The 23,903-nt window shown below is 43.5% G+C and overlaps 2 protein-coding genes across 2 annotated transcripts in view; one reads left to right on the top strand and one right to left on the bottom strand.

Annotated features, from left to right (window-relative positions):
* Positions 1–14,055, top strand: part of LOC135521690 (abl interactor 1-like) — a 57,859-nt gene extending 43,804 nt beyond the window's left edge. The window contains exons 8-9 of the mRNA XM_064947363.1: positions 13,332–13,517; positions 13,750–14,055. Coding sequence (XP_064803435.1) covers positions 13,332–13,517; positions 13,750–13,916 — 353 coding nt within the window. The 3' untranslated portion in view covers positions 13,917–14,055. The remainder of the gene's footprint in view (positions 1–13,331; positions 13,518–13,749) is intronic.
* Positions 14,056–16,053: 1,998 nt separating this feature from the next.
* LOC135522948 (all trans-polyprenyl-diphosphate synthase PDSS1-like) lies at positions 16,054–22,869 on the bottom strand. The gene is made up of 11 exons (XM_064949671.1): positions 22,689–22,869; positions 21,862–21,917; positions 21,627–21,759; positions 21,095–21,225; positions 19,814–19,955; positions 19,439–19,550; positions 18,953–19,062; positions 18,777–18,857; positions 18,515–18,628; positions 17,563–17,643; positions 16,054–16,974 (listed from the first exon to the last, which is right to left on the bottom strand). The coding sequence occupies exons 1-11, from the start codon at positions 22,830–22,832 to the stop codon at positions 16,834–16,836; spliced, it is 1,245 nt and encodes a 414-aa protein (XP_064805743.1). The 5' UTR covers positions 22,833–22,869; the 3' UTR covers positions 16,054–16,833.
* Positions 22,870–23,903: the final 1,034 nt, after the last annotated feature.

The following is a 23,903-nucleotide window of genomic DNA, read 5'->3' as shown; positions in this document are numbered from 1 at the left end:
GGGTGGGTGGGTGGATCGATACTATAGATAGATGGATGGATGGATGGGTGGGTGGGTAGGTGGGTAGGTGGGTGGGTGGGTGGATGGATGGATGGATGGATGGGTGGGTGGGTGGGTGGATCGATACTATAGATAGATAGATTCCCTCTCATGGGAACGGCACTTCCCTCTTGTCTTTACTAGCACAGGGGAGCTACACTGTGCACTACTTTCCCTATGGACCCAGGTCAAAAGTAGTGCACTACATAGGGAATAGGGTGCCATTTATGAAGCAACCAGTCTACCACTCTCATTGGATGGCCCAGAAGCTAATTACTTCACTGTCACTCAAATCAAATTGTATTTGTCACATGCGACGAATACAACAGGTGAAGAAGACCTTACTTACAGGCGCTTAACCAACAATGCTTGAAGAAGTTTTAAGGAAAATAAATGTTAAGTAAAAAAAAAAAAAAAAAAGGAAAGTTACAAACAATGAAACAACAGCAGTCACCATGGCAACTGACTGATTTCAGTGTCGTCCAGGTTCTAATCTGTGATTGGCTCTGCAGGTTAGAGTTTGTAGTCAGCGGCCGGTGACAGCGCCACAGTCGTTTCGTCCTCAAGGTCAGGGGTGGTTTCTCCAAAGCACTAGTGCTGATTTCTCTCCTGTCGAAGTGCTCTGGTGAACGTCTTGTACATTTGACGTAGAATATATTCCAGTCCTCGGATTCTCCAGCTGGTACATTCAATATGCCTCTGTTTTAAGTACGATCTGAGGATTTGTTAAAATCACAATTTATTTGTGTGTTTCACAACCTCTTTAAAGTGGTTCATTTCCACCTCTCTCTTCTCTCCCTGTTCCCTCAAATGTACTAGCCAGCCCCCCAAGAGGGTGACCCCAGCTCAAGATGTCCACTTGTAATACCCTTCCACTAAAGATCCTGTGGGAACAAAGACACAGGCAGGCCCGGTGATGTGCAGGCGGACTGAACTCAATAACCTCATCAAGTCAAAATGAGAAAAATAAATAAATAAATTCAAAAGAAGACTGAGAATAAAATGTGATGAAGTCAAGCTGTCGGCAGCCACGTGTTCCGGTTGGAATTGAGATTCGCCTCGGCTCTCCCCTCTCCCATTCACTTACACTGTGAAAGACCGGCCCGTTAAAATCTCACTGTCACAATGTTAGCAGGCATCACCGTGTGCAGAGGGTTGTCATTGAATGTTAAGGTCCATCAAGCACTAAGAGGACACTGTCTTGTGTCCCAAATCGCACACTATTCCCCATAGGGCTCTGGTCTAAAGTAGTGCACTATAAAGGGAATAGGGTCCATAGGGCTCTGGTCTAAAGTAGTGCACTATGTAGGGAATAGGGTGCCATATGGCTCTGGTCTAAAGTAGTGCACTATAAAGGGAATAGGGTCCATAGAGTTTTGTTCAAAAGTAGTGCACTATAAAGGGAATAGGGCCCATAGGGCTCTGGTCTAAAGTAGTGCACTATAAAGGGAATAGGGTCCATAGGGCTCTGGTCTAAAGTAGTGCACTATAAAGGGAATAGGGCCCATAGGGCTCTGGTCTAAAGTAGTGCACTATAAAGGGAATAGGGTGCCATATGGCTCTGGTCTAAAGTAGTGCACTATAAAGGGAATAGGGTCCATAGAGTTTTGTTCAAAAGTAGTGCACTATAAAGGGAATAGGGCCCATAGAGCTCTGGTCAAAAGTAGTGCACTATAAAGGGAATAGGGCCCATAGGGCTCTGGTCTAAAGTAGTGCACTATAAAGGGAATAGGGCCCATAGGGCTCTGGTCTAAAGTAGTGCACTATAAAGGGAATAGGGCCCATAGAGCTCTGGTCTAAAGTAGTGCACTATAAGGGAATAGGGCCCATAGAGCTCTGGTCAAAAGTAGTGCACTATATAGGGAATAGGGTTCCATAGGGCTCCGTTCTAAAGTAGTGCACTATAAAGGGAATAGGGTCCATAGGGCTCTGGTCTAAAGTAGTGCACTATAAAGGGAATAGGGTCTATAGGGCTCTGGTCTAAAGTAGTGCACTATATAGGGAATAGGGTTCCATAGGACTCTGGTCTAAAGTAGTGCACTATAAAGGGAATAGGGCCCATAGGGCTCTGGTCTAAAGTAGTGCACTATAAAGGGAATAGGGCCCATAGAGCTCTGGTCTAAAGTAGTGCACTATAAGGGAATAGGGCCCATAGAGTTTTGTTCAAAAGTAGTGCACTATAAAGGGAATAGGGTCCATAGGGCTCTGGTCAAAAGTAGTGCACTATAAAGGGAATAGGGTCCATAGGGCTCTGGTCTAAAGTAGTGCACTATAAAGGGAATAGGGTCCATAGGGCTCTGGTCTAAAGTAGTGCACTATAAAGGGAATAGGGTTCCATAGGACTCTGGTCTAAAGTAGTGCACTATAAAGGGAATAGGGCCCATAGGGCTCTGGTCTAAAGTAGTGCACTATATAGGGAATAGGGTCCATAGGGCTCTGGTCTAAAGTAGTGCACTATATAGGGAATAGGATACCATTTGGGATGCACACCCAGAATGGAGGAGGATGAGGAGGACGCTTCTCTCATGAGCCAGAACCCTCGTCCCCCTACATCTCGTCCCCCTACATCTCGTCCCCCTACATCATTTATAACTGTGGCCACCCTTGTTGTCGTTGCGTCTCGTCCCAGTTCTACGCCGCACGCTGTAGACGCTGTAGATGTCCAGGCCCGGAACTTTCAGATGATTCTTTTTCTTCTCTCCTTTTGTTAGTGATGTCATGAACCCCGTGGGCTGTTCCATAACACGACTTTCTGCAACTGCTAATGAACCACTTATCCAAGCATATATAACGGCATGGCGCGCTTCCTTCAGTAAAAGATCCTGATTTAGACATGGGGTTGACCTGGAGCCTATAGATTAACAGCCATTTGGGGCGGCAGGGTAGCCTAGTGGTTTAGAGCGTTGGACTAGTAACCGAAAGGTTGCAAGTTCGAATCCCCGAGCTCACAAGGTACAAATCTGTTCTGCCCCTGAACAGGCAGTTTCATTGAAAATAAGAATTTGTTCTTAACTGACTTGCCTAGTAAAATAAAGGTTAAAAAAATTTAACAAAAAATAAAACAGCATTAGCAGGGGTTGACCTCGAGCCTATAGATTAACTGCCATTTTAAAACAGCATTAGCAGGGGTTGACCTCGAGCCTATAGATTAACAGCCATTTTAAAACAGCATTAGCAGGGGTTGACAGCCATTTTAAAACAGCATTAGCCTAGCCTAGATTAACAGCCATTTTAAAACAGCATTAGCAGGGGTTGACCTCGAGCCTATAGATTAACAGCCATTTTAAAACAGCATTAGCAGGGGTTGACCTCGAGCCTATAGATTAACAGCCATTTTAAAACAGCATTAGCAGGGGTTGACCTCGAGCCTATAGATTAACAGCCATTTTAAAACATCATTAGCAGAGGTTGACCTCGAGCCTATAGATTAACAGCCATTTTAAAACAGCATTAAGAGGTTGACCTCGAGCCTATAGATTAACAGCCATTTTAAAACAGCATTAGCAGAGGTTGACCTCGAGCCTATAGATTAACAGCCATTTTAAAACAGCATTAGCAGAGGTTGACCTCGAGCCTATAGATTAACAGCCATTTTAAAACAGCATTAGCAGAGGTTGACCTCGAGCCTATAGATTAACAGCCATTTTAAAAACAGCATTAGCATTTTATAAAACAGCATTAGCAGGGGCTGACCTCGAGCCTATAGATTAACAGCCATTTTAAAACAGCATTAGCAGGGGTTGACCTCGAGCCTATAGATTAACAGCCATTTTAAAACATCATTAGCAGGGGTTGACCTCGAGCCTATAGATTAACAGCCATTTTAAAACAGCATTAGCAGAGGTTGACCTCGAGCCTATAGATTAACAGCCATTTTAAAACAGCATTAGCAGTAGCCTTTCTAGGGGTGGAATTTGAAAATATTAAATATTGGCCCCTTTCTTATTTATTCATGTAAAAAAATATATATATATATTTTTTATTTAATTTCAGACAGAAACATCAAGCCGTCGATGATTGTTATACAAAATATGCATTTAGACATCAGTGAGGACAACTGCAACATGCTACTGTAGCTAGAGGGACCCCTGCTGTGATGAGTCACTTGTCCCTGACCCTTGACCCTGACCATCTCTAAGGTCAGCTGTTTATTTTAAAATGGTGGAGTCTGTAGAACGGGCCTCCCCATTTAAGTCAATGATGACATACTGGGTGGATCGGCAGCCATTGTGAGTGTACCAAAGAGTTGACCAGTCAAATTGCCAGGATTAGAGGTTCGAAGGCCTCATCGATTATATTTCTATGGGTGACACACTTCACGCCACGGTTTGTGAACGTAACTCGGTTTATTGAAAGCCAGGGGCAGTAGGGTTGCAAACAGCCGTACGGCAACACTACAATCATCTCGTTCAGATTAGGATTAGGAGCAGGAACTGGCAATTTGACAATAATCAAACCTAATCTCTGTATAATCCCTCAATCTGTACAACAATCAAACCTAATCTCTATATAATCCCTGTCTGTACAACAATCAAACCTAATCTCTATATAATCCCTGTCTGTACAACAATCAAACCTAATCTCTGTATAATCCCTCAGTCTGTACAACAATCAAACCTAATCAATTCAATTCAAGGGGCTTTATTGGCATGGGAAAACATGTGTTAACATTGCCAAAGCAAGTGAGGTAGATATTATACAAAAGTGAAATAAACAATAAAAATTTACAGTAAACATTACACATGCAGAAGTTTCAAAACAATAAAGACATTACAAATGTCATATAAATATAAATATATATATATAAATATATATAAATAAATATATATATATATATATATACATACAGTGTTGTAACAATGTACAAATAGTTAAAGTACACAAGGGAAATAAATAAGCATAAATATGGGTTGTATTTACAATGGTGTTTGTTCTTCACTGGTTGCCCTTTTCTTGTGGCAACAGGTCACAAATCTTGCTGCTGTGATGGCACACTGTGGAATTTCACCCAGTAGAGATGGGAGTTTATCAAAATTGGATTTGTTTTCGAATTCTTTGTGGATCTGTGTAAATATCTGAGGGAAATATGTGTCTCTAATATGGTCATACATTGGACAGGAGTTTAGGAAGTGCAGCTCAGTTTCCACCTCATTTTGTGGGCAGTGTGCACATAGCCTGTCTTCTCTTGAGAGCCAGGTCTGTCTAGGGCAGCCTTTCTCAATAGCAAGGCTATGCTCACTAAATCTGTACATAGTCAAAGCTTTCCTTAAGTTTGGGTCAGTCACAGTGGTCATGTATTCTGCCGCTGTGTACTCTCTGTGTAGGACCAAATAGCATTCTATTTTGCTGTTTTTTTGTTAATTCTTTCCAATGTGTTTTTTGTTTTCTCATGATTTGGTTGGGTCTAATTGTGCTGCTGCCCTGGGGCTCTGTGGGGTGTGTTTGTGTTTGTGAACAGAGCCCCAGGACCAGCTTGCTTAGGGGACTCTTCTCCAGGTTCATCTCTCTGTAGGTGATGGCTTTGTTATGGAAGGTTTGGGAATCGCTTCCTTTTAGGTGGTTGTAGAATTTAACAGCTCTTTTCTGGATTTTGATAATTAGTGGGTATCGGCCTAATTCTGCTCTGAATGCAGTATTTGGTGTTCTACGTTGTACACGGAGGATATTTTTGCAGAATTCTGCATTCAGAGTCTCAATTTGGTGTTTGTCCCATTTTGCGAATTCTTGGTTGGTGAGCGGACCCAGACCTCACAACCATAAAGGGCAATGGGCTCTATGACTGATTCAAGTATTTTTAGCCAGATCTTAATTGGGATGTTGAAATGTATGTTCCTTTTGATGGCATAGAATGCCCTTCTTGCCTTGTCTCTTAGATCGTTCACAGCTTTGTGGAAGTTACCTGTGGCACTGATGTTTAGGCCAAAGTATGTATCGTTTTTTGTGTGCTCTAGGGCAACCGTGTCGAGATGGAATTTGTATTTGTGGTCCTGGCGACTGGACCTTTTTTGGAACACCATTATTTTGGTCTTACTGAGATTTACTGTCAGGGCCCAGGTCTGTCAGAATCTGTGCAGAAGATCTAGGTGCTGGTGTAAGCCCTCCTTGGTTGGTGACAGAAGCACCAGATCATCAGCAAACAGTAGACATTTGACTTCGGATTCGAGTAGGGTGAGGCCGACTTTTCTAGTGCCCGCACCAATTCGTTGATGTATATTTTGAAGAGGGTGGGGCTTAAGCTGCATCCCTGTCTCACCCCACGACCCTGTGTGAAGAAATGTGTGTTTTTTGCCAATTTTAACCGCACACTTGTTGTTTGTGTACATGGATTTTATGATGTTGTATGTTTTACCCCCAACACCACTTTCCATCAATTTGTATAGCAGACCCTCATGCCAAATTGAGTCAAAGGCTTTTTTGAAATCAACAAAGCATGAGAAGACTTTGCCCTTGTTTTGGTTTGTTTGGTTGTCAATTAGGGTGTGCAGGGTGAATACATGGTCTGTTGTACGGTAATTTGGTAAAAAGCCAATTTGACATTTGCTCAGTACATTGTTTTCATTGAGGAAATGTATGAGTCTCTAATCTCTGTATAATCCCTCAATCTGTACAACAAGCAAACCTAATCTCTGTATAATCCCTCAGTCTGTACAATAATCAAACCTAATCTCTGTATAATCCCTCAGTCGGTGCAACAATCAAATACCTTGGGAAACCTTGGACTCAGTCTCTGGCCTCCCTGAATTAAAAACCACAAGCATAGATTTGTACACATTACATGTTAAACTAATTTCCTTGTAGAAGTGCACAAAACTCATGACTAACCTTGCAATGTGTATGTCTCTTAATTCTTGCAATGATAGTATTGTATGGACTTGGGTAGGGGCACTCTGTTTCCTGTTGACTTGGGTAGGGGCACTCTGTTTCCTGTTGACTTGGGTAGGGGCACTCTGTTTCCTGTTGACTTGGGTAGGGGTACTCTGTTTCCTGTTGACTTGGGTAGGGGTACTCTGTTTCCTGTTGACTTGGGGTACTCTGTTTCCTGTTGACTTGGGTAGGGGTACTCTGTTTCCTGTTGATTTGGGTAGGGGTACTCTGTTTCCTGTTGACTTGGGGTACTCTGTTTCCTGTTGACTTGGGTAGGGGTACTCTGTTTCCTGTTGACTTGGGTAGGGGTACTCTGTTTCCTGTTGACTTGGGTAGGGGTACTCTGTTTCCTGTTGACTTGGGTAGGGGTACTCTGTTTCCTGTTGACTTGGGGTACTCTGTTTCCTGTTGACTTGGGGTACTCTGTTTCCTGTTGACTTGGGTAGGGGTACTCTGTTTCCTGTTGACTTGGGTTGGGGTACTCTGTTTCCTGTTGACTTGGGTTGGGGTACTCTGTTTCCTGTTGACTTGGGTTGGGGTACTCTGTTTCCTGTTGACTTGGGGTACTCTGTTTCCTGTTGACTTGGGTCGGGATAATATTTTAATCTATTGTTGGTGACTGATATCTGTTTCTCTCGTCCTTCTCTCTGTCCTTTCTGTCTACTTTATATCCTTGATTTCTCCTCTTTTGTTTGGTATGTGTGGGGGGGCTTCCCGTGGCTATAGCTGCCCCTCCTCCCCCCATGCCCCAGCTGACTCCACAGATACCTCTGACAGGCTTTGTGGCCAGGGTGCAGGAGAACAGTAAGTCCACAGGCCCAGCACACACTCTCTCTGTTCCCCAGATCACTCTCTCTGTTCCCCAGATCACTCTCTCTGTTCCCCAGATCACTCTCTCTGTTCCCCAGATCACTCTCTCTGTTCCCCAGATCACTCTCTCTGTTCCCCAGATCACTCTCTCTGTTCCCCAGATCACTCTCTCTGTTCCCCAGATCACACTCTCTGTTCCCCAGATCACTCTCTCTGTTCCCCAGATCACTCTCTCTGTTCCCCAGATCACTCTGTTCCCCAGATCACACTCTGTTCCCCAGATCACTCTCTCTGTTCCCCAGATCACTCTCTCTGTTCCCCAGATCACTCTCTCTGTTCCCCAGATCACACTCTGTTCCCCAGATCACTCTCTCTGTTCCCCAGATCACTCTCTCTGTTCCCCAGATCACTCTCTCTGTTCCCCAGATCACTCTCTCTGTTCCCCAGATCACTCTCTCTGTTCCCCAGATCACTCTCTCTCACTCTCTCTGTTCCCCAGATCACTCTCTCTGTTCCCCAGATCACTCTCTCTGTTCCCCAGATCACTCTCTCTGTTCCCCAGATCACTCTCTCTGTTCCCCAGATCACTCTCTCTGTTCCCCAGATCACTCTCTCTGTTCCCCAGATCACTCTCCCTGTTCCCATAAATCTGAGTAGAACAACCCCCATCTGTCAATCACACACAGCATGCTTTGTGCCTGTTCACTCAACTGTCCTGCCTGTCTGTCTGTCCTGCCCATCTGTCTGTCCTGTGCAGTAGACAGCTCTTATATTTTGTCTGTGTTAATAAATAGTATTCTCAGACAGATGCTTATTGCCATTGACACCCATTGCTTTCTCCGCTATGCAGATGCGGAGACAAATAGTGTAAAAAGTGGCTCCATTCCAAGATTATTCAGGAGAATGTACACAATACCCCATAATGACATCACAATACCCCATAATGACATCACAATACCCCATAATGACATCACAATACTCCATAATGACATCACAATACCCCATAATGACATCACAATACCCCATAATGACATCACAATACCCCATAATGACATCACAATACTCCATAATGACATCACAATACCCCATAATGACATCACAATACCACATAATGACAAAGCAAATTTGCTAATTTATGAAATAAACAAAACGTGAAATATGACATTAACATAAGTATTCAGACCCTTTAATCAGTATTTTGTTGAAGTACCTTTTGCAGTGATAACAGCCTCGAGTCTTCTTCGGTATGACGCTACAAGCTTGGCACACCTGTATATGGCACAGCCAGAAGAGGACTGGCCACCCCACATAGCCTGGTTCCTCTCTAGGTTTCTTCCTAGGTTTTGGCCTTTCTAGGGAGTTTTTCCTAGCCACCGTGCTTCTACACCTGCATTGCTTGCTGTTTGGGGTTTTAGGCTGAGTTTCTGTACAGCACTTTGATATATCAGCTGATGTACGAAGGGCAATAAATACATTTGATTTATTTATATGGGGTGTTTCTCCCATTCTTCTCTGCAGATCCTCTCAAGCTTTCTCAGGTTTGTTAAAGAACCTTTGGCAGCGATTACAGCATCGAGTCACTCTAGAGCAGGTTTTCATCAAGGATCTCTCTGTACTGTGGTTCGTTCATCTTTGCCTCGATCCTGACTAGTCTCCCAGTCCCTGCCACTGAAAAACATCCCTACAGCATGATACTGCCACCACCATGCTTCACCGTAGGGATGGTGCCAGGTTTCCTCCAGACGTGACACTTGGCATTCAGGCCAAAGAGTTCAATCTTGGTTTCATCAGACCAGAGAATCTTGTTTCTCATAGTCTGAGAGTCCTTTAGGTGCCTTTTTAACAAACTCCAAGCAGCCTTTTACTGAGGAGTGGCTTCCGTCTGGCCACTCTACCATAGAGGCCTGATTATTGGAGTGCTGCAGAGATGGTTGTCCTTCTGGAAGGTTCTCCCATGTCCACAGAGGAGCTCTAAAGCTCTGTTAGAGTGACCATTGGGTTCTTGGTCACCTTCCTGACCAAGGTCCTTCTCCCCCAATTGTTCAGTTTGCCCGTGCGGCCAGCTCTAGGAAGAGACTTGGTAGTTCCAAACTTCTTCTTTTTAAGAATGATGGAGGCCACTGTGTTCTTGGAGACCTTCAACGCCGCAAAAATGTTTTGGTACCCTTCCCCAGATCTGTGCCTCGACACAATCCTGTCTCGGAGCTCTACGGACAATTCCTTCGACCTCATGGTTTGGTTTTTGCTCTGACATGCACTGTCAACTGTGGGACCTTATATAGACAGACAGGTGTGTGCCTTTCCAAATCATATCCAATCAATTTAATTTATCACAGGTGGACTCCAATCAAGTTGTAGAAACATCTCTAGGATGATCAACTGAAACAGGATGCACCTGAGCTCAATTTAGAGTCATAGAAAAGGGTCTTAATACATATGTAAATGAGGTATTTCTGTTTTTTTGTTTTTAATACATTTGCAAACATTACTCAAACCAGTTTTCACTTTGTCATTATGGGGTTATTGTGTTCACATTGCAAAAAAAACAACATGTAATCAATTCTAGAATAAGGCTGTAATGTAACAAAATGTGGAGAAAGTCAAGGGGTCTGAATACTTTCCGAAGGCACTGTACATTACATTATATTATATACAGGGTCAGTTCCACTGTATGTTAAGTAGAATTTCACCCACAAAGAAATCACAGAATGAGTGGCACATATGGAAGGACTAAACAGGACTAAACATATTGAAGGACTAAACATATTGAAGGACTAAACAGGACTAAACAGGACTAAACATATTGAAGGACTAAACATATGGAAGGACTAAATAGGACTAAACATATTGAAGGACTAAATAGGACTAAACATATTGAAGGACTAAACAGGACTAAACATATGGAAGGACTAAATAGGACTAAACATATGGAAGGACTAAATAGGACTAAACAGGACTAAACATATGGAAGGACTAAATATATGGAAGGACTAAACATATGGAAGGACTAAATAGGACTAAACAGGACTAAACATATTGAAGGACTAAATAGGACTAAACATATGGAAGGACTAAATAGGACTAAACATATTGAAGGACTAAACAGGACTAAACATATTGAAGGACTAAACATATTGAAGGACTAAACATATGGGACTAAACATATTGAAGGACTAAACATATTGAAGGACTAAACATATGGAAGGACTAAATAGGACTAAACAGGACTAAACATATTGAAGGACTAAATAGGACTAAACATATGGAAGGACTAAATAGGACTAAACATATTGGACTAAATAGGACTAAACATATTGAAGGACTAAATAGAACTAAACATATGGAAGGACTAAATAGGACTAAACAGGACTAAACATATGGAAGGACTAAATAGGACTAAACAGGACTAAACATATTGAAGGACTAAACATATTGAAGGACTAAACAGGACTAAACATATTGAAGGACTAAACATATGGAAGGACTAAACATATGGAAGGACTAAATAGGACTAAACATATTGAAGGACTAAATAGGACTAAACATATTGAAGGACTAAACAGGACTAAACATAGTGAAGGACTAAACATAGTGAAGGACTAAACATAGTGAAGGACTAAACATATGGAAGGACTAAACATATTGAAGGACTAAATAGGACTAAACATATTGAAGGACTAAATAGGACTAAACATATTGAAGGACTAAACAGGACTAAACATATTGAAAGCCTAAACAGGACTAAACATATTGAAGGACTAAACAGGACTAAACATATGGAAGGACTAAACAGGACTAAACATATTGAAGGACTAAACTGGACTAAACATATTGAAGGACTAAACATATTGAAGGACTAAACATATGGAAGGACTAAACAGGACTAAACATATTGAAAGCCTAAACAGGACTAAACATATGGAAGGACTAAACAGGACTAAACATATTGAAGGACTAAACATATTGAAGGACTAAACAGGACTAAACATAAACATATTGAAGGACTAAACATATTGAAGGACTAAACAGGACTAAACATATGGAAGGACTAAACATATTGAAGGACTAAACATATTGAAGGACTAAACATATGGAAGGACTAAACAGGACTAAACATATGGAAGGACTAAATATATTGTGTGTACTGTGTGATCAACAGTGAAATAGTCTGCAGGCTTCCATGTAACTCTAAAGAAGCTTAGCCTGCTATTGTTAAGACAGATGTATGCTACTGGCAGAATTAAACACCATTTTATAGCTGCTTCTTAACGGTACGAAGGCTGTCATTTCCAGTCGAAAGAGTGAAACAGAACCCACTCATCTTGTTCCCTGGTTGTTGATGGCATTATGGCATATCATCCTTTGATTAACAACAACCGTGGGAATATCTGAGCTCTTATTCCCCTTTGGTACAATACAGAAATGGTCATGTGTGATTTATGCAGGTAAGCCTCCACGATCAGATTCACGTTTACAAATGTGGAGCCTGATTCAGAGGTCCATACCGACTATTCAGGCTGCAGTTTATGACGTGTACTCATTTGTAGGCGTTCTTCTTTAATAATTTACAGAAGCAAAGTGTTACGAAATCTTTCCTGAAAAAAAAAAAAGTAAAATACATTTTTCCTTGGACTTGGGTCACAAGGTGTCATAAAATTGGAGCAGGGTTGTCACTTTGGAACATGACTGATAGGAGGACAGGGTTCTCTGCTGCCCTCTACTGAAACTAGTGGCAGCTTTGGATGGGCCACTTCCAAATGGTGCTCTCAGCCCTACACCCTGTGCACTTGTGGAGATCTTTAGACGATGTTACAGGTACAGGCAATCTGGTGGTAGCACCAACTTGCACTCTGATGGGCTAAGTGGAAGTTTCACCATATTGCTTATTCCAATCAAATCCTCTCATATCTCCACAAGTGCATATGGTTTAAGGGTCGATTTGGGATTGGACCAGTGTGTGTTTGTGGTTATAGAGCTGCAATACCCTCTAGGATAGTCACAAGTTCTCTACTTCCGTGCAAACTGTATAATGATACTGTACAGTAAAACACCAGACGAGAATTCAAATGTAATGGGAAAACAATGGAAATAGAATGTTCAAAACAAGTGCAGCAATTACCCTGGTGTTAAAGACACGTGTAACCAAATGACCTCTCTTAACAAGTGACTTGAACAAGTGACCTGGAGGAACGAATCTCAGGTCAAAATCAAGAAAGGTCAAAAAAAAAAATCAGCATGACAGCGAGTTGTCGGCATGCTGATTTTTTTTTTTTGACCTGAGATTCGTTCCTCAAGGTCACTTGTTCAAGTCACTTGTTAAGAGACGTCATTTGGTTACAAGAACCTCAAGAAAGGTAAAAAAAAATAATCAGCATGCCGACAACTCGCTGTCATGCATTTTATTTGGTCCTTGACCGACTAACCATCGGTGCCTGGCATACAAACACCACTGCATGTTGCTCTTCTCACGATTGCATGGTTTTTGCGTGGTTTTCTCTACTGTTGGGCTTGGTGGCATGCGAAGCCCAAATGTAATGTACTATTGTACTGTTTCCTTTCTCCCAGTGTTCCTAATCTCATTCTCTCTCCCCTTCCTTTAACTCATCGCCATTTGGCAGTTGCAGACACCCCTACTCCGCCTCCCCCTCCTCCACCCGATGACCTGCCCATGTTTGATGAAGCTCCTCCCCCTCCTCCACCGCCACCAGTTGACTACGAGGAAGAGGACGTGGCTGTAGTTCAGTACAGCGACTCATATTCTGATGGAGACCCCCAGTGGGCGCCCAAGAGCTACATGCAGAAAGGTGTTCCTCAGGGCTCAAAACCGACACCACTCTATTTCACTTCTCCTTCCTACCATACAATTCACACAGATTTATTTAAACTAAGCTGAACTAGTCAACTACTTAAGCACATTTTGACACTCAGTAAATTTGTTAAATCCTCAGGCAACTATTTCTTACCCGTTGCATCCTAATCCAGTTTGCTAAGTCTCCCTCTCCCTCTGACGATTTTCCCCTCCTCTCTCCTCCACAGTGGTGGCCATCTACGACTACACTGCGGATAAAAACGATGAGCTGAGCTTCATGGAGGGAGCCATCATCTACATCATTAAGAAGAACGATGATGGCTGGTTCGAGGGAATCAGTAGCGGCGTCACGGGCCTGTTCCCCGGCAACTACGTAGAGTCCGTCATGCACTAAGCTGACTGGAGGGACCCTACTGCACTCTATTGTGCTTCTACTACAGACGTCTGCCCTTACGAAGCACAGGGAAGTGCTTTTGGATATGACAGAATGTTTGATCTCTTACTAATTGCAAATAAATCAAAATACAAAAATATCTATTTTGTTGGTGGTGTTGTGGGTGGGTTGAGGGGCATAACGTATATAAAGAATGAATAGGACAAGGCTGATGACGTAGGGATGTTTTCAAAGACCAGGCAGTGGAGTCAGCTGAGGGGAAGACGGGCTCATAACAATAGGTGGAACGGAGCAAACGGAATGGCACCCAAAAACCTGGAAAACCATGTGTTTGATCCCATTCCACCTATTCCGCTCCAGCCATTACCACAAGCCCATTCTACCCAATTAAAGGTGACACCCACCTCCTTTGAGACCAGGGTATCGTTAGCTGAAGGACGTCCTGCCTTTTTACGTGTTCTTCCTGTTTACATAGGCACGACATCTGACCCAACTATTCATCTATTGAACTACACATTTCTCATGCACTTCTAAAGTATTAATGTCTTTTATGGAGTGTATCACGAGTAGTGTTGCTATATGGAGACGATGTCTGTCAGACGGCATGAAATGCAGGTGTAAACATTAGGTGATCCTGTGTAGACCTTCAGTGGAAGTGCTACTTTCTGTTAATTGTATATAATGTGAGCTGCAGCCTGTTGGGTGTCTGTAGTGTAATTTCAGTGAATGTCAATCGCAGTATCTCAAGCAGGCTACTTACCACACACACATTCAAATGTCCTACAGAATATTCTGTTTGATTTACTTTTTTAAATATTTTATTTTACTTTTTTGACAATACAAAAAACTTATTATAGACAACTCAATATTTACATACAAACATGAATGACCTCCCCCTTAGTCAGACCCACCCCCTCACTCATCCCCTGGACGTCTCCAAAACTTCATGCCATATAGCTTCAAACTGCCCTATTCTGCCTCTGTTGCCCAAATTGTTCAATATTTAGATAACACATTTGATTAATTAATTGATTAATTAACCCATATGTAAAAGTAGTGGCCCCAGCCGACTTGTAAGTCGCTTTGGACAAAAGCGTCTGCTAAATGGGATATATTATATTATATTAAATCCATTTTGGATATTAAATTTTACATCTTATTTTGGTTTTTATGAATAAAACCTTTTACTGTTTAATTTCAGTCATTCCTGAAGTCTGAGCATAAAGCAAAATCTAATAAAAATGTATAACCTGTTTATGCTTCCATTTTGTTAGCCTAAATTGAAGTATATTTAAATTGTCTAGATACAAGGCATTCTGGGGACGACTTGGTTTTATTTTCCAAACGCTCTTAATTTGTTAAGAATATTCAATTTACATAAATTCTTTAATCTGGTAACGCAGTGAAAAGCAACACCATTATGTCGTGACTCCCCAGTTTGTAAATGACACCTTTTCTCCATTTAGAGTTCCACGTCCATTTTAAGAAACGTAGTACACGTCTCATCTGAACAAAATGATTTATCTGTAGGTATTTTTTGGGGATCAAAGTATATAATGTGAACAGTAACTGATTGTGATCCATTGTTCTTCATGCCGTGGTCGTGGGCTTAGTTTTCAAAACTGTTTAGTCATGCGGTTACAATTATTATTTTTAAGTTGTCATTTTACCATTCTGTGATAATGGTGATCAACAAGACATCTCAGACCTCAGATCAAAAGAAGAAAAAAAAAACTAGATCACATCGCTTTAGAACGGTCATATTTTAACCCATAATGGTTTGGTTTTATATCTCAGGTATGGTTATGTTGTTCTTTCATTGTTCCAAATTGACCCGACCATTTTGTCCATACTCATCTATGGCTGTAGGCTCCTCCCCCTCCATCTCTTAGGAATTACGTTGGACTATCGATCCATTCATGACAATTCAGGTTGGTGTTCTCATTGGTTTATAATGCCTTGTATAGTCAACATAAGTGTTCCAACTCAATGGGTAGCCATGTCAAAGCTCCGCCCTTAATGTGTATATATGTTAATTTCTTTTTGTATGTACAGCCTTTTATAATAAACCATTCTACATATACAACCAAGTGGTGTGGTGATTGAGAATGAAAAACAAAAAGGATAGAGACTTGACTTCAAGAATAAATATAAACGTGTTTTAATTTGAGTACAGTGATTGTGGATGTTTAAGGCCTTGATACAGGAAGCATCTCTAAATTGGTACGAGTCACCATGACAAAAGTTTGGCATTTGTGCAGTATGGACGGATCTTTGAGCAACGTCTTCACACACACACACACACACACACAATATCACAATTATACTACATCTTCGGTCTCATGGTGGAATTTAAATTACTCTGCAGTGGCCATACCGTCCCAAACCCAAATCAAACTGCCGTTGACGACCAAATACAATCTGCCAGTTCAACGTGGGCGGGGGGGCTGCAGTTACAGTACACAATGAACACTTGATAATTCAGTGATTTTTTTAACAATGATCTTGGATGGTCTGTGTCAAATCCTCACTGACATGCCATTTTAAAATCGCTTTGAAGAAAAGGTGGGGGTTGGTTCAGAAAAATAATAATTCAGGCGGGGAGGGGCCGGCATTGAAAACCCCTGACGTCAATAACAGTCTTTGTTCTGTGACCCCTTCAGTGTATTCCCCAGAGGAAAGGAAGAAGACATGGGTGATGTTCAGCTGTGCATCTCAGAACTCAGTCCTGAAGAACCTGTGTATGCACAGTTTAGTTCCACCTTTATCTTAGTTAAGTAACAACCCAAAAAACCTGCATAAACACTGCTCCATCAGGACCCACTGGGAATATCACTGATGAAACAACCACCCATCACCCCCCCATGGGGTGGCCTTCCACAGGTACAAGTAGCTGCCTGAAGTGACGAGTGGGGGCTCACTTGTCACGGGTAAGGACCATCTGGGTGAGCCTGATAAGGGCGTCCCGCTCCAGAGAGGGCCTGAGCAAGCTGATCTGCCGGATCGCCTCTTGGCAGTAGTGCTGGGCCAGGTAGTTGGTCTGATCCACACCCTCACTCTAAGGGCAGGACAAACAGGAGGTTGAGTCAGGGTGCTTTCTAAACAGGTTAGTTGTAATTGCTACATGATCATAGGTCCAATAGTATTTCTATACCGTGTTAATGTCCCCCCACCTAGCGACCCCCGCCGTCCCCCCACCTATCGACCCCCGCCGTCCCCCCACCTAGCGACCCCCGTCCCCGTCCCCCCACCTAGCGACCCCCAATGTCCCCGCCGTCCCCCCACCTAGCGACCCCCGCCGTCCCTCCACCTAGCGACCCCCGCCGTCCCTCCACCTAGCGACCCCCGCCGTCCCTCCACCTAGCGACCCCCGCCGTCCCCCCACCTCCCTCCCCCCACCTAGCGACCCCCGCCCCCCACCACCTAGCGACCCCCGCCGTCCCTCCACCTAGCGACCCCCAATGTCCCCGCCGTCCCCCACCTAGCGACCCCCGCCTTCCCTCCACCCCCCGCCTACCTAGCGACCCCCCCCCCACCTAGCGACGTCCCTCCACCTAGCGACCCCCAATGTCCCCGACGTCCCTCCACCTAGCGACCCCCAATGTCCCCGACGTCCCTCCACCTAGCGACCCCCAATGTCTCTTACCTCCTGGACATACTGCCAGGCACGAGCGACATCTCCACTGGAGCTGAACCGCCTCATGATCATACCATGCAGCTCAGGAAACTAGACAGAGAGAGACAGAGAGAGAGACACAGAGACAGTCCCCGACGACCTAGAGACACCCAATGTCCCCGAGACAGAGACACAGATGTCTCTTAGACATACAGAGACAGAGACACAGAGCTGAACCGACAGAGACAGAGACAGAGACAGAGAGAGACAGAGAGAGAGAGAGAGTTAAGACACACTGTCACAGACTACGCAAATCAGACATTGTGAAGCCAGGACTCCCTGGAAAACAGTAGCAATTGTTACTGAGTGGACTATCCTGGCTTAATAAAGTGACACTGAGGGTACAAAATATTAAGAACACTCTTTCCATGACAGACTGACCAGGTGAAAGCTCTGATCCCTTATTGGATGTCACTTGTTATATCCAATTAGTGAAGATGAAGGGGAGACAGGTTAAAGAAAGATGTTTAAGCCTCGAGACATTTGAGACAAAAGATGGAAGTGCTTTTGAACAGAGTACGGTAGTAGGTGCACCGAGTTTGTGTCAAGAACTGCAACGTTGCTGGGTTTGTCCACGCTCAACCGTTTCCCGTGTGTATCAAGAATGGTCCACCACCCATAGGACATACAGTCAACTTCACACAACTGTGGGAGGCATCGGATGTCAACATGGGGCCAGTGTCCCTGTGGAACGCTTTAACACCTTGTAGAGTCCCACGCCCTGACGAATTGAGGCTGTTCTGAGGACAAAAAGGGGGTGCAGCCCAATAGTAGGTGTTCCTAATGTTTTGTACACTCAATGTATATTGAACAGTCACTGTGATTCAACCAAGAAGTGAGAAAATGAGACAGTGACCAAGTGAGTCAAACGCCAACATCCCAAATGGCACCCTATGCCCTATGTAGACGCACACACACACACCTGTTGGCAGGCAAACAGGACAGGTCCGGTGGCCAGACCCAGCTTGAGGTCTGTAGCTGAAGGCTTTCCTAGTTGGCTGGCGCACGCTGTGAAGTCAAGCACATCATCCACCAGCTAGGACACACACACACACACCAATAACTTACACATTTCAATGTTAAATACATTCCTCAAAAAAACACAAAAAGGAAAAAGCCCATTAAATGATTAAAAACAGCACCCATTGATTCAAGAGGCATAAAAGTAAATATTTTAAATGTACCTGGAAGGCGATGCCAACGTTCCTCCCATACTGAAAGGCTATTTCATGAACCTCTGGATCGGAGTTCACTAGAATGGATACCTTGAGATGGACAAGAACCCAGTCAACACAAACCAGTAGTGCCCCCAAAGACTTCCTGGAAGTCTGCATTATGTGTGGAGACGGAACGCACATACAGCTTTACAACTGTTGGCGATGAGACTGGCAGTCTTCTTAAACGTCTTGTCCAGGTAGTGTTTGAATCTCTCCTTCTCGTTCTCTTTGGAGCCCAGCTGCATGAATTCACCTGGAACATCAGCAAATATGTTCATGTGAAGAGAGAGAGAGAGAGAAAGAAAGAAAGAGAGAAAGACCTATACACTTTGGTCATCTTAAACAAACGTGCATTCCTCATTTCCCCTTACAGAATCAGAAGTGAACTCTAGATAGTAAAGGAGCAGGTAATGGTGATTGTATACCTATCAGATACAAATCAAAGTGTTCGAAACTGAACTGGACTGCATATATTCTGCAATGTGTCACAGGCAGGATCTGAACCAAGGTCTCCCATGGGAGAACCTATAGTTTGGACACCAAGAGGTAATTTACCTCCGAGGTCGACACTGATTTTGAAGTCGCGGGCAGGGGCTACCTCATCACGAGACCGACTCGTGGGTCCTTACCTCGCACCAGATCCTCCGTGACCTGAGACAGGACTGACACCACTGTGTTGTTCCCGATACGGGCCAGAGCCATGGAGGCTGCCGAGAGGATGAAGTCTCCAGCTAAAATGGCCTGGGAATAAGTAAACAGAGAACACGCACGGTCACATGATTTTACTACTACTAAAGGGTGAATTAGTTTGTCATAACATGCATTACAGAAAAGTGATAATATTGCACCTTCAAGAGAACTTGGGGCCATTTTATGACCTTTTTTCCTCAATAACATTATTGCATATGTTGCAGTTGAGTAGCTTAGTGTAGTGCGTGTATGACAACAGGACTGGCGACTGCTAACAGACCAAACCCCTCCCCCGTTCGGAGGAGTCGGCGAACCTTTCTCTCGCCCCACACTTCATTGACAGTGGTCTTCCCCCTGCGCTTCTCCGAGCCGTCGATGACATCGTCGTGGACCAGGCTGGCAGTGTGGATCATCTCAGAGATCATAGCTATGGATCGCTGACCTGGGAGCAGATCTCTAGAGAGAGATAGGGGTAGAGAGAGAGCGCACAGTTATAACTTTCTCACATATTGGTTCACATCATCACTAAGATGGGCAGCCTGAATAATTAATGAAATGTTTATTGCAGTGATAGTATATGCATGATTCATTTCGACTAATACAGCCATCTCCTGTAACAAAGTCATTAAACAAAACAAACAGATTTCCCTTTCTAAATCGGTATATTCTTCCCAGACACGCAAGTTGTTCCTGGTGTGTGTGTGTGTACGCAAGGGTACTAGACGTTTCCTTAGCATAGTTTCTTACCCAGGTCTGTCTCCTTGTAACCCATCCTGATCTCGCAAGCTTCCATTCTCTTAGCCTAGCGGTTAGAGTGTAGAGGCGGCAGGTAGCCTAGCGGTTAGAGTGTAGAGGCGTAGCCTAGCGGTTAGGTAGTCTAGCGGTTAGAGTGTAGAGGGCGGGGTAGCCTAGCGGTTAGAGTGTAGCCGGGGTAGCCTGGTTAGAGTGTAGGGCGGCGGGGTAGCCTAGTGGTTAGAGTGTGGAGGCGGCGGGGTTGCCTAGTGGTTAATCCCGAGCTGGACAAATAAAAATCTGAACCCACTGTTCCAAGATCAGAACCCACTGTTGACAAGATAAAAACTGTTCCCAGACCAGTTAACCCACTGTTCCCAGACCAGTTAACCCACTGTTCCCAGACCAGTTAACCCACTGTTCCCAGTTAACCAGTTAACCCCACTGTTCCCAGACCAGTTAACCCCACTGTTCCCAGACCAGTTAACCCCACTGTTCCCAGACCAGTTAACCCCACTGTTCCCAGACCAGTTAACCCACTGTTCCCAGACCAGTTAACCCACTGTTCCCAGACCAGTTAACCCACTGTTCCCAGACCAGTTAACCCACTGTTCCCAGACCCACTGTTCCTAGACCAGTTAACCCACTGTTCCCAGACCAGTTAACCCACTGTTCCCCGACCAGTTAACCCACTGTTCCCAGACCAGTTAACCCACTGTTCCCAGACCAGTTAACCCACTGTTCCCCAGTAATTTGTTCTAAACTGACTTGCCTATTTAAATCAAGGTAAAAAAATAGTTAAATACCTGGTAATGCATACCACCTACCTAGTTGACTAGGCTACACCCAGGATAAGGTCTTACCCGTCTCGGCTGCTGTGACTATTGCAGGCCCGGGCCATTAGCACCACTATCATGGGTCGGAAAGCCTTGCCCTTCCCGTCAAAATAGTAGTCACATATGGACTTCAGCTCTGATTTGGACACAAAAAGTTCCTGTGAAGCCCAGAAAAAAACAAAATATATCACAGTTACGTTATGAAAAATCACTAACAATAGTCTGGTGAGCTATATTGGTGCGGCAGGGTAGCCTAGTGGTTAGAGCGTTGGACTCGTAACCAAAGGTTGTGAGTTCAAACCCCCGAGCTGACAAGGTACAAATCTGTCGTTCTGCCCTTGAACAGGCAGTTAACCCACTGTTCCTAAGCCGTCATTGAAAATAAGAATTTGTTCTTAACTGACTTGCCTAGTAAAATAAAAGGTAAAAAAAAATAATAATAATATAGAAGAACGCCACTGTCGCCATGCTCAGTCACAATAATACATCTAATTTACAGAGCACTTTTCATCAGAAAAAACAATCTCAATGTACTAAATGACTCATTCAAATGACTTACCTTCTTGATATCGTCATACAAATTATTCAAGTCTTTTTGGGCTAGAGTGAAAGGGTCCTTCAACTTGGCGTCGCTGTGAATCCTTTTGCAGTAACAAGGCTTCGGTGTAGGGTAAGGCAACCTTGATTTGTGCCTACAGGGAAAAACACGTCAGTTAAATCACACGTGTAAATTAAAATGCACACAAACACATTAAACAAGCTACAGCATATAACACTAAAAATCTCAGACTCACCTTGTCAGAATAGAGTTGCCTAGTGAGGTTGTGTGTACAGTCCTTGAGGACAGTCCCTGAAAGAAATCAATGTCACAAATGAATAAACCTGAGCACCACAACATGAGCACATGTAACCTTTAAGTCAGGTGAGTGGTGAGAATTTAAATTTTATTTTTGAAGGACAGCTAACTACACAGGTCTGGTTGAGAGGAGCCAGATGTTAATGAGGTCTGGTTGAGAGGAGCCAAGTTAACTGCACCGTCTGGTTGAGTGGTGAGAATTAACTAACCGCTCTTTAACTACACGGTTGGTTGAAGGACAGCTAACTACACCGAGGTCTGGTTGAGAGGAGCCAGAGTTAACTACACCGAGGTCTGGTTGAGAGGAGCCAGAGTTAACTACACCGAGGTCTGGTTGAGAGGACCTTCTCGTTAGGCAGTGAACCACATGTTAGACTTGACCAATGCAGGCTACCCACTGACAGTTCTGTCTAGTGATAACCTAATAGGGTAAACACCTAGTGAGACAAATGAAGTGCAAAACGTAGTATCGTTACATAGCAATCCTGAAGTGACATGCAGTGTCTTGACCTTTAGCTACATAACAAACCAGCTAACGTTACTGTCAGCTAGAACTACAATCTTGTCAAACTAACACATCTTTAGCTAACATTATACTCAGAAAAGCAATGTCATTCATTACAATATTGTTTTAGTTAGCTACTACAACTAGAAATAAACGGGACTAAATCCCAATATAGCTACACTAAACCAGCTGTAACTCATTCAATAAGATCAGTTGACCTTTTGTCGAGGTGACAGCAAGCCCGCCCGGTGAAGTCTTACCTCATTTCCCGAGCCAGTCGCGGTTCCAGTTCCTCGGAGCAACGAGGTAGCAGAGCTTCCATTGAAACAGCATATGGTTTCTAGTAAACTCGTACGGGTAGAGCCCGAAGCCCACCTCCAACAATGCCTCCACGGTAACGCCATGCTCCTCCAGACACATCCCCTGGAACAGGTTAAAAAACGTGACGCCGGCAGCGGAGGAGCGCAAATTGACGTTCGTTGACGTCATGGCGTTACAAATGTAAAAATCATCTCGACGTACAGTACAGAAACCACCAGGGTTGCCCTTCCAAATTCGCCGTTTATCGGATTTATTTTTTGTAACTTTGAAGACGACGTTGCGGGTGAAAATGTATTGATCGCGGGTTGGGTGTTTTTGGGCTAATTCTAAATTGGGCCGCAGCCGTCATATCTTTCTTAAAAAACACCTATACACACATATAATATACACACATACTGAACAAAAATATAAACACAACATGTAAAGTGTTGGTCCCATGTTCAATCGACTGAAATAAAACATCCCAGAAAAGTTCCATACACACAAAAATGTCTCTAAAATGTTGTGCACAAATTTGTTTACATCCCTGTGAGAATTTTACATTTACATTTAAGTCATTTAGCAGACGCTCTTATCCAGAGCGACTTACAAATTGGTGAATTCACCTTCTGACATCAGTGGAACAGCCACTTTACAATAGTGATTTTATAATTTTATAATTTGTCAAGATAATCCATCCAGTTGACAAGTGTGGCATATCAAGAAACTAATTAAACAGCATGCATGTGCACCTTGTGCTGGGGACATTAAAGGGGTGGCTGTGGAGTATTTCTGTCTGTGATAAATCTGTGGGGAAAAACTCATTCTGATTGGCTCCCCAGTGGGCGGGTCTATGCCGTCCCAGGCCTACCAATGGCTGCGCCCCTGCCCAGTCCTGTGAAATCCATAGATTAGGGCCTCATGAATTTATTTAAATTGACTGATTTCCTTATATGAACTGTAACACAGCATAATCTTTTAAATTGTTGGATTTATATTTTAGGCTACTGAGTGGCACAGCAGTCTAAGGCACTGTATCTCAGTGCTAGAGGCGTCACTACAGACCCTGTTTCGATCCAGAGCTCTAAAAATATAGTTGCCAACTGACAAAACCCAACATGGCCACAATGTTTTATTTGCCATTTTTTAAATTTTAATAATGTGCACAATTCAAA

Source organism: Oncorhynchus masou, chromosome 30, assembly GCF_036934945.1.
Source record: "Oncorhynchus masou masou isolate Uvic2021 chromosome 30, UVic_Omas_1.1, whole genome shotgun sequence".
NCBI classification, from domain to species: Eukaryota; Metazoa; Chordata; class Actinopteri; order Salmoniformes; family Salmonidae; genus Oncorhynchus; species Oncorhynchus masou.
The sequence above is the reverse complement of the archived record's forward strand: the minus strand, read 5'-3'. Positions and strand labels throughout refer to the sequence as shown.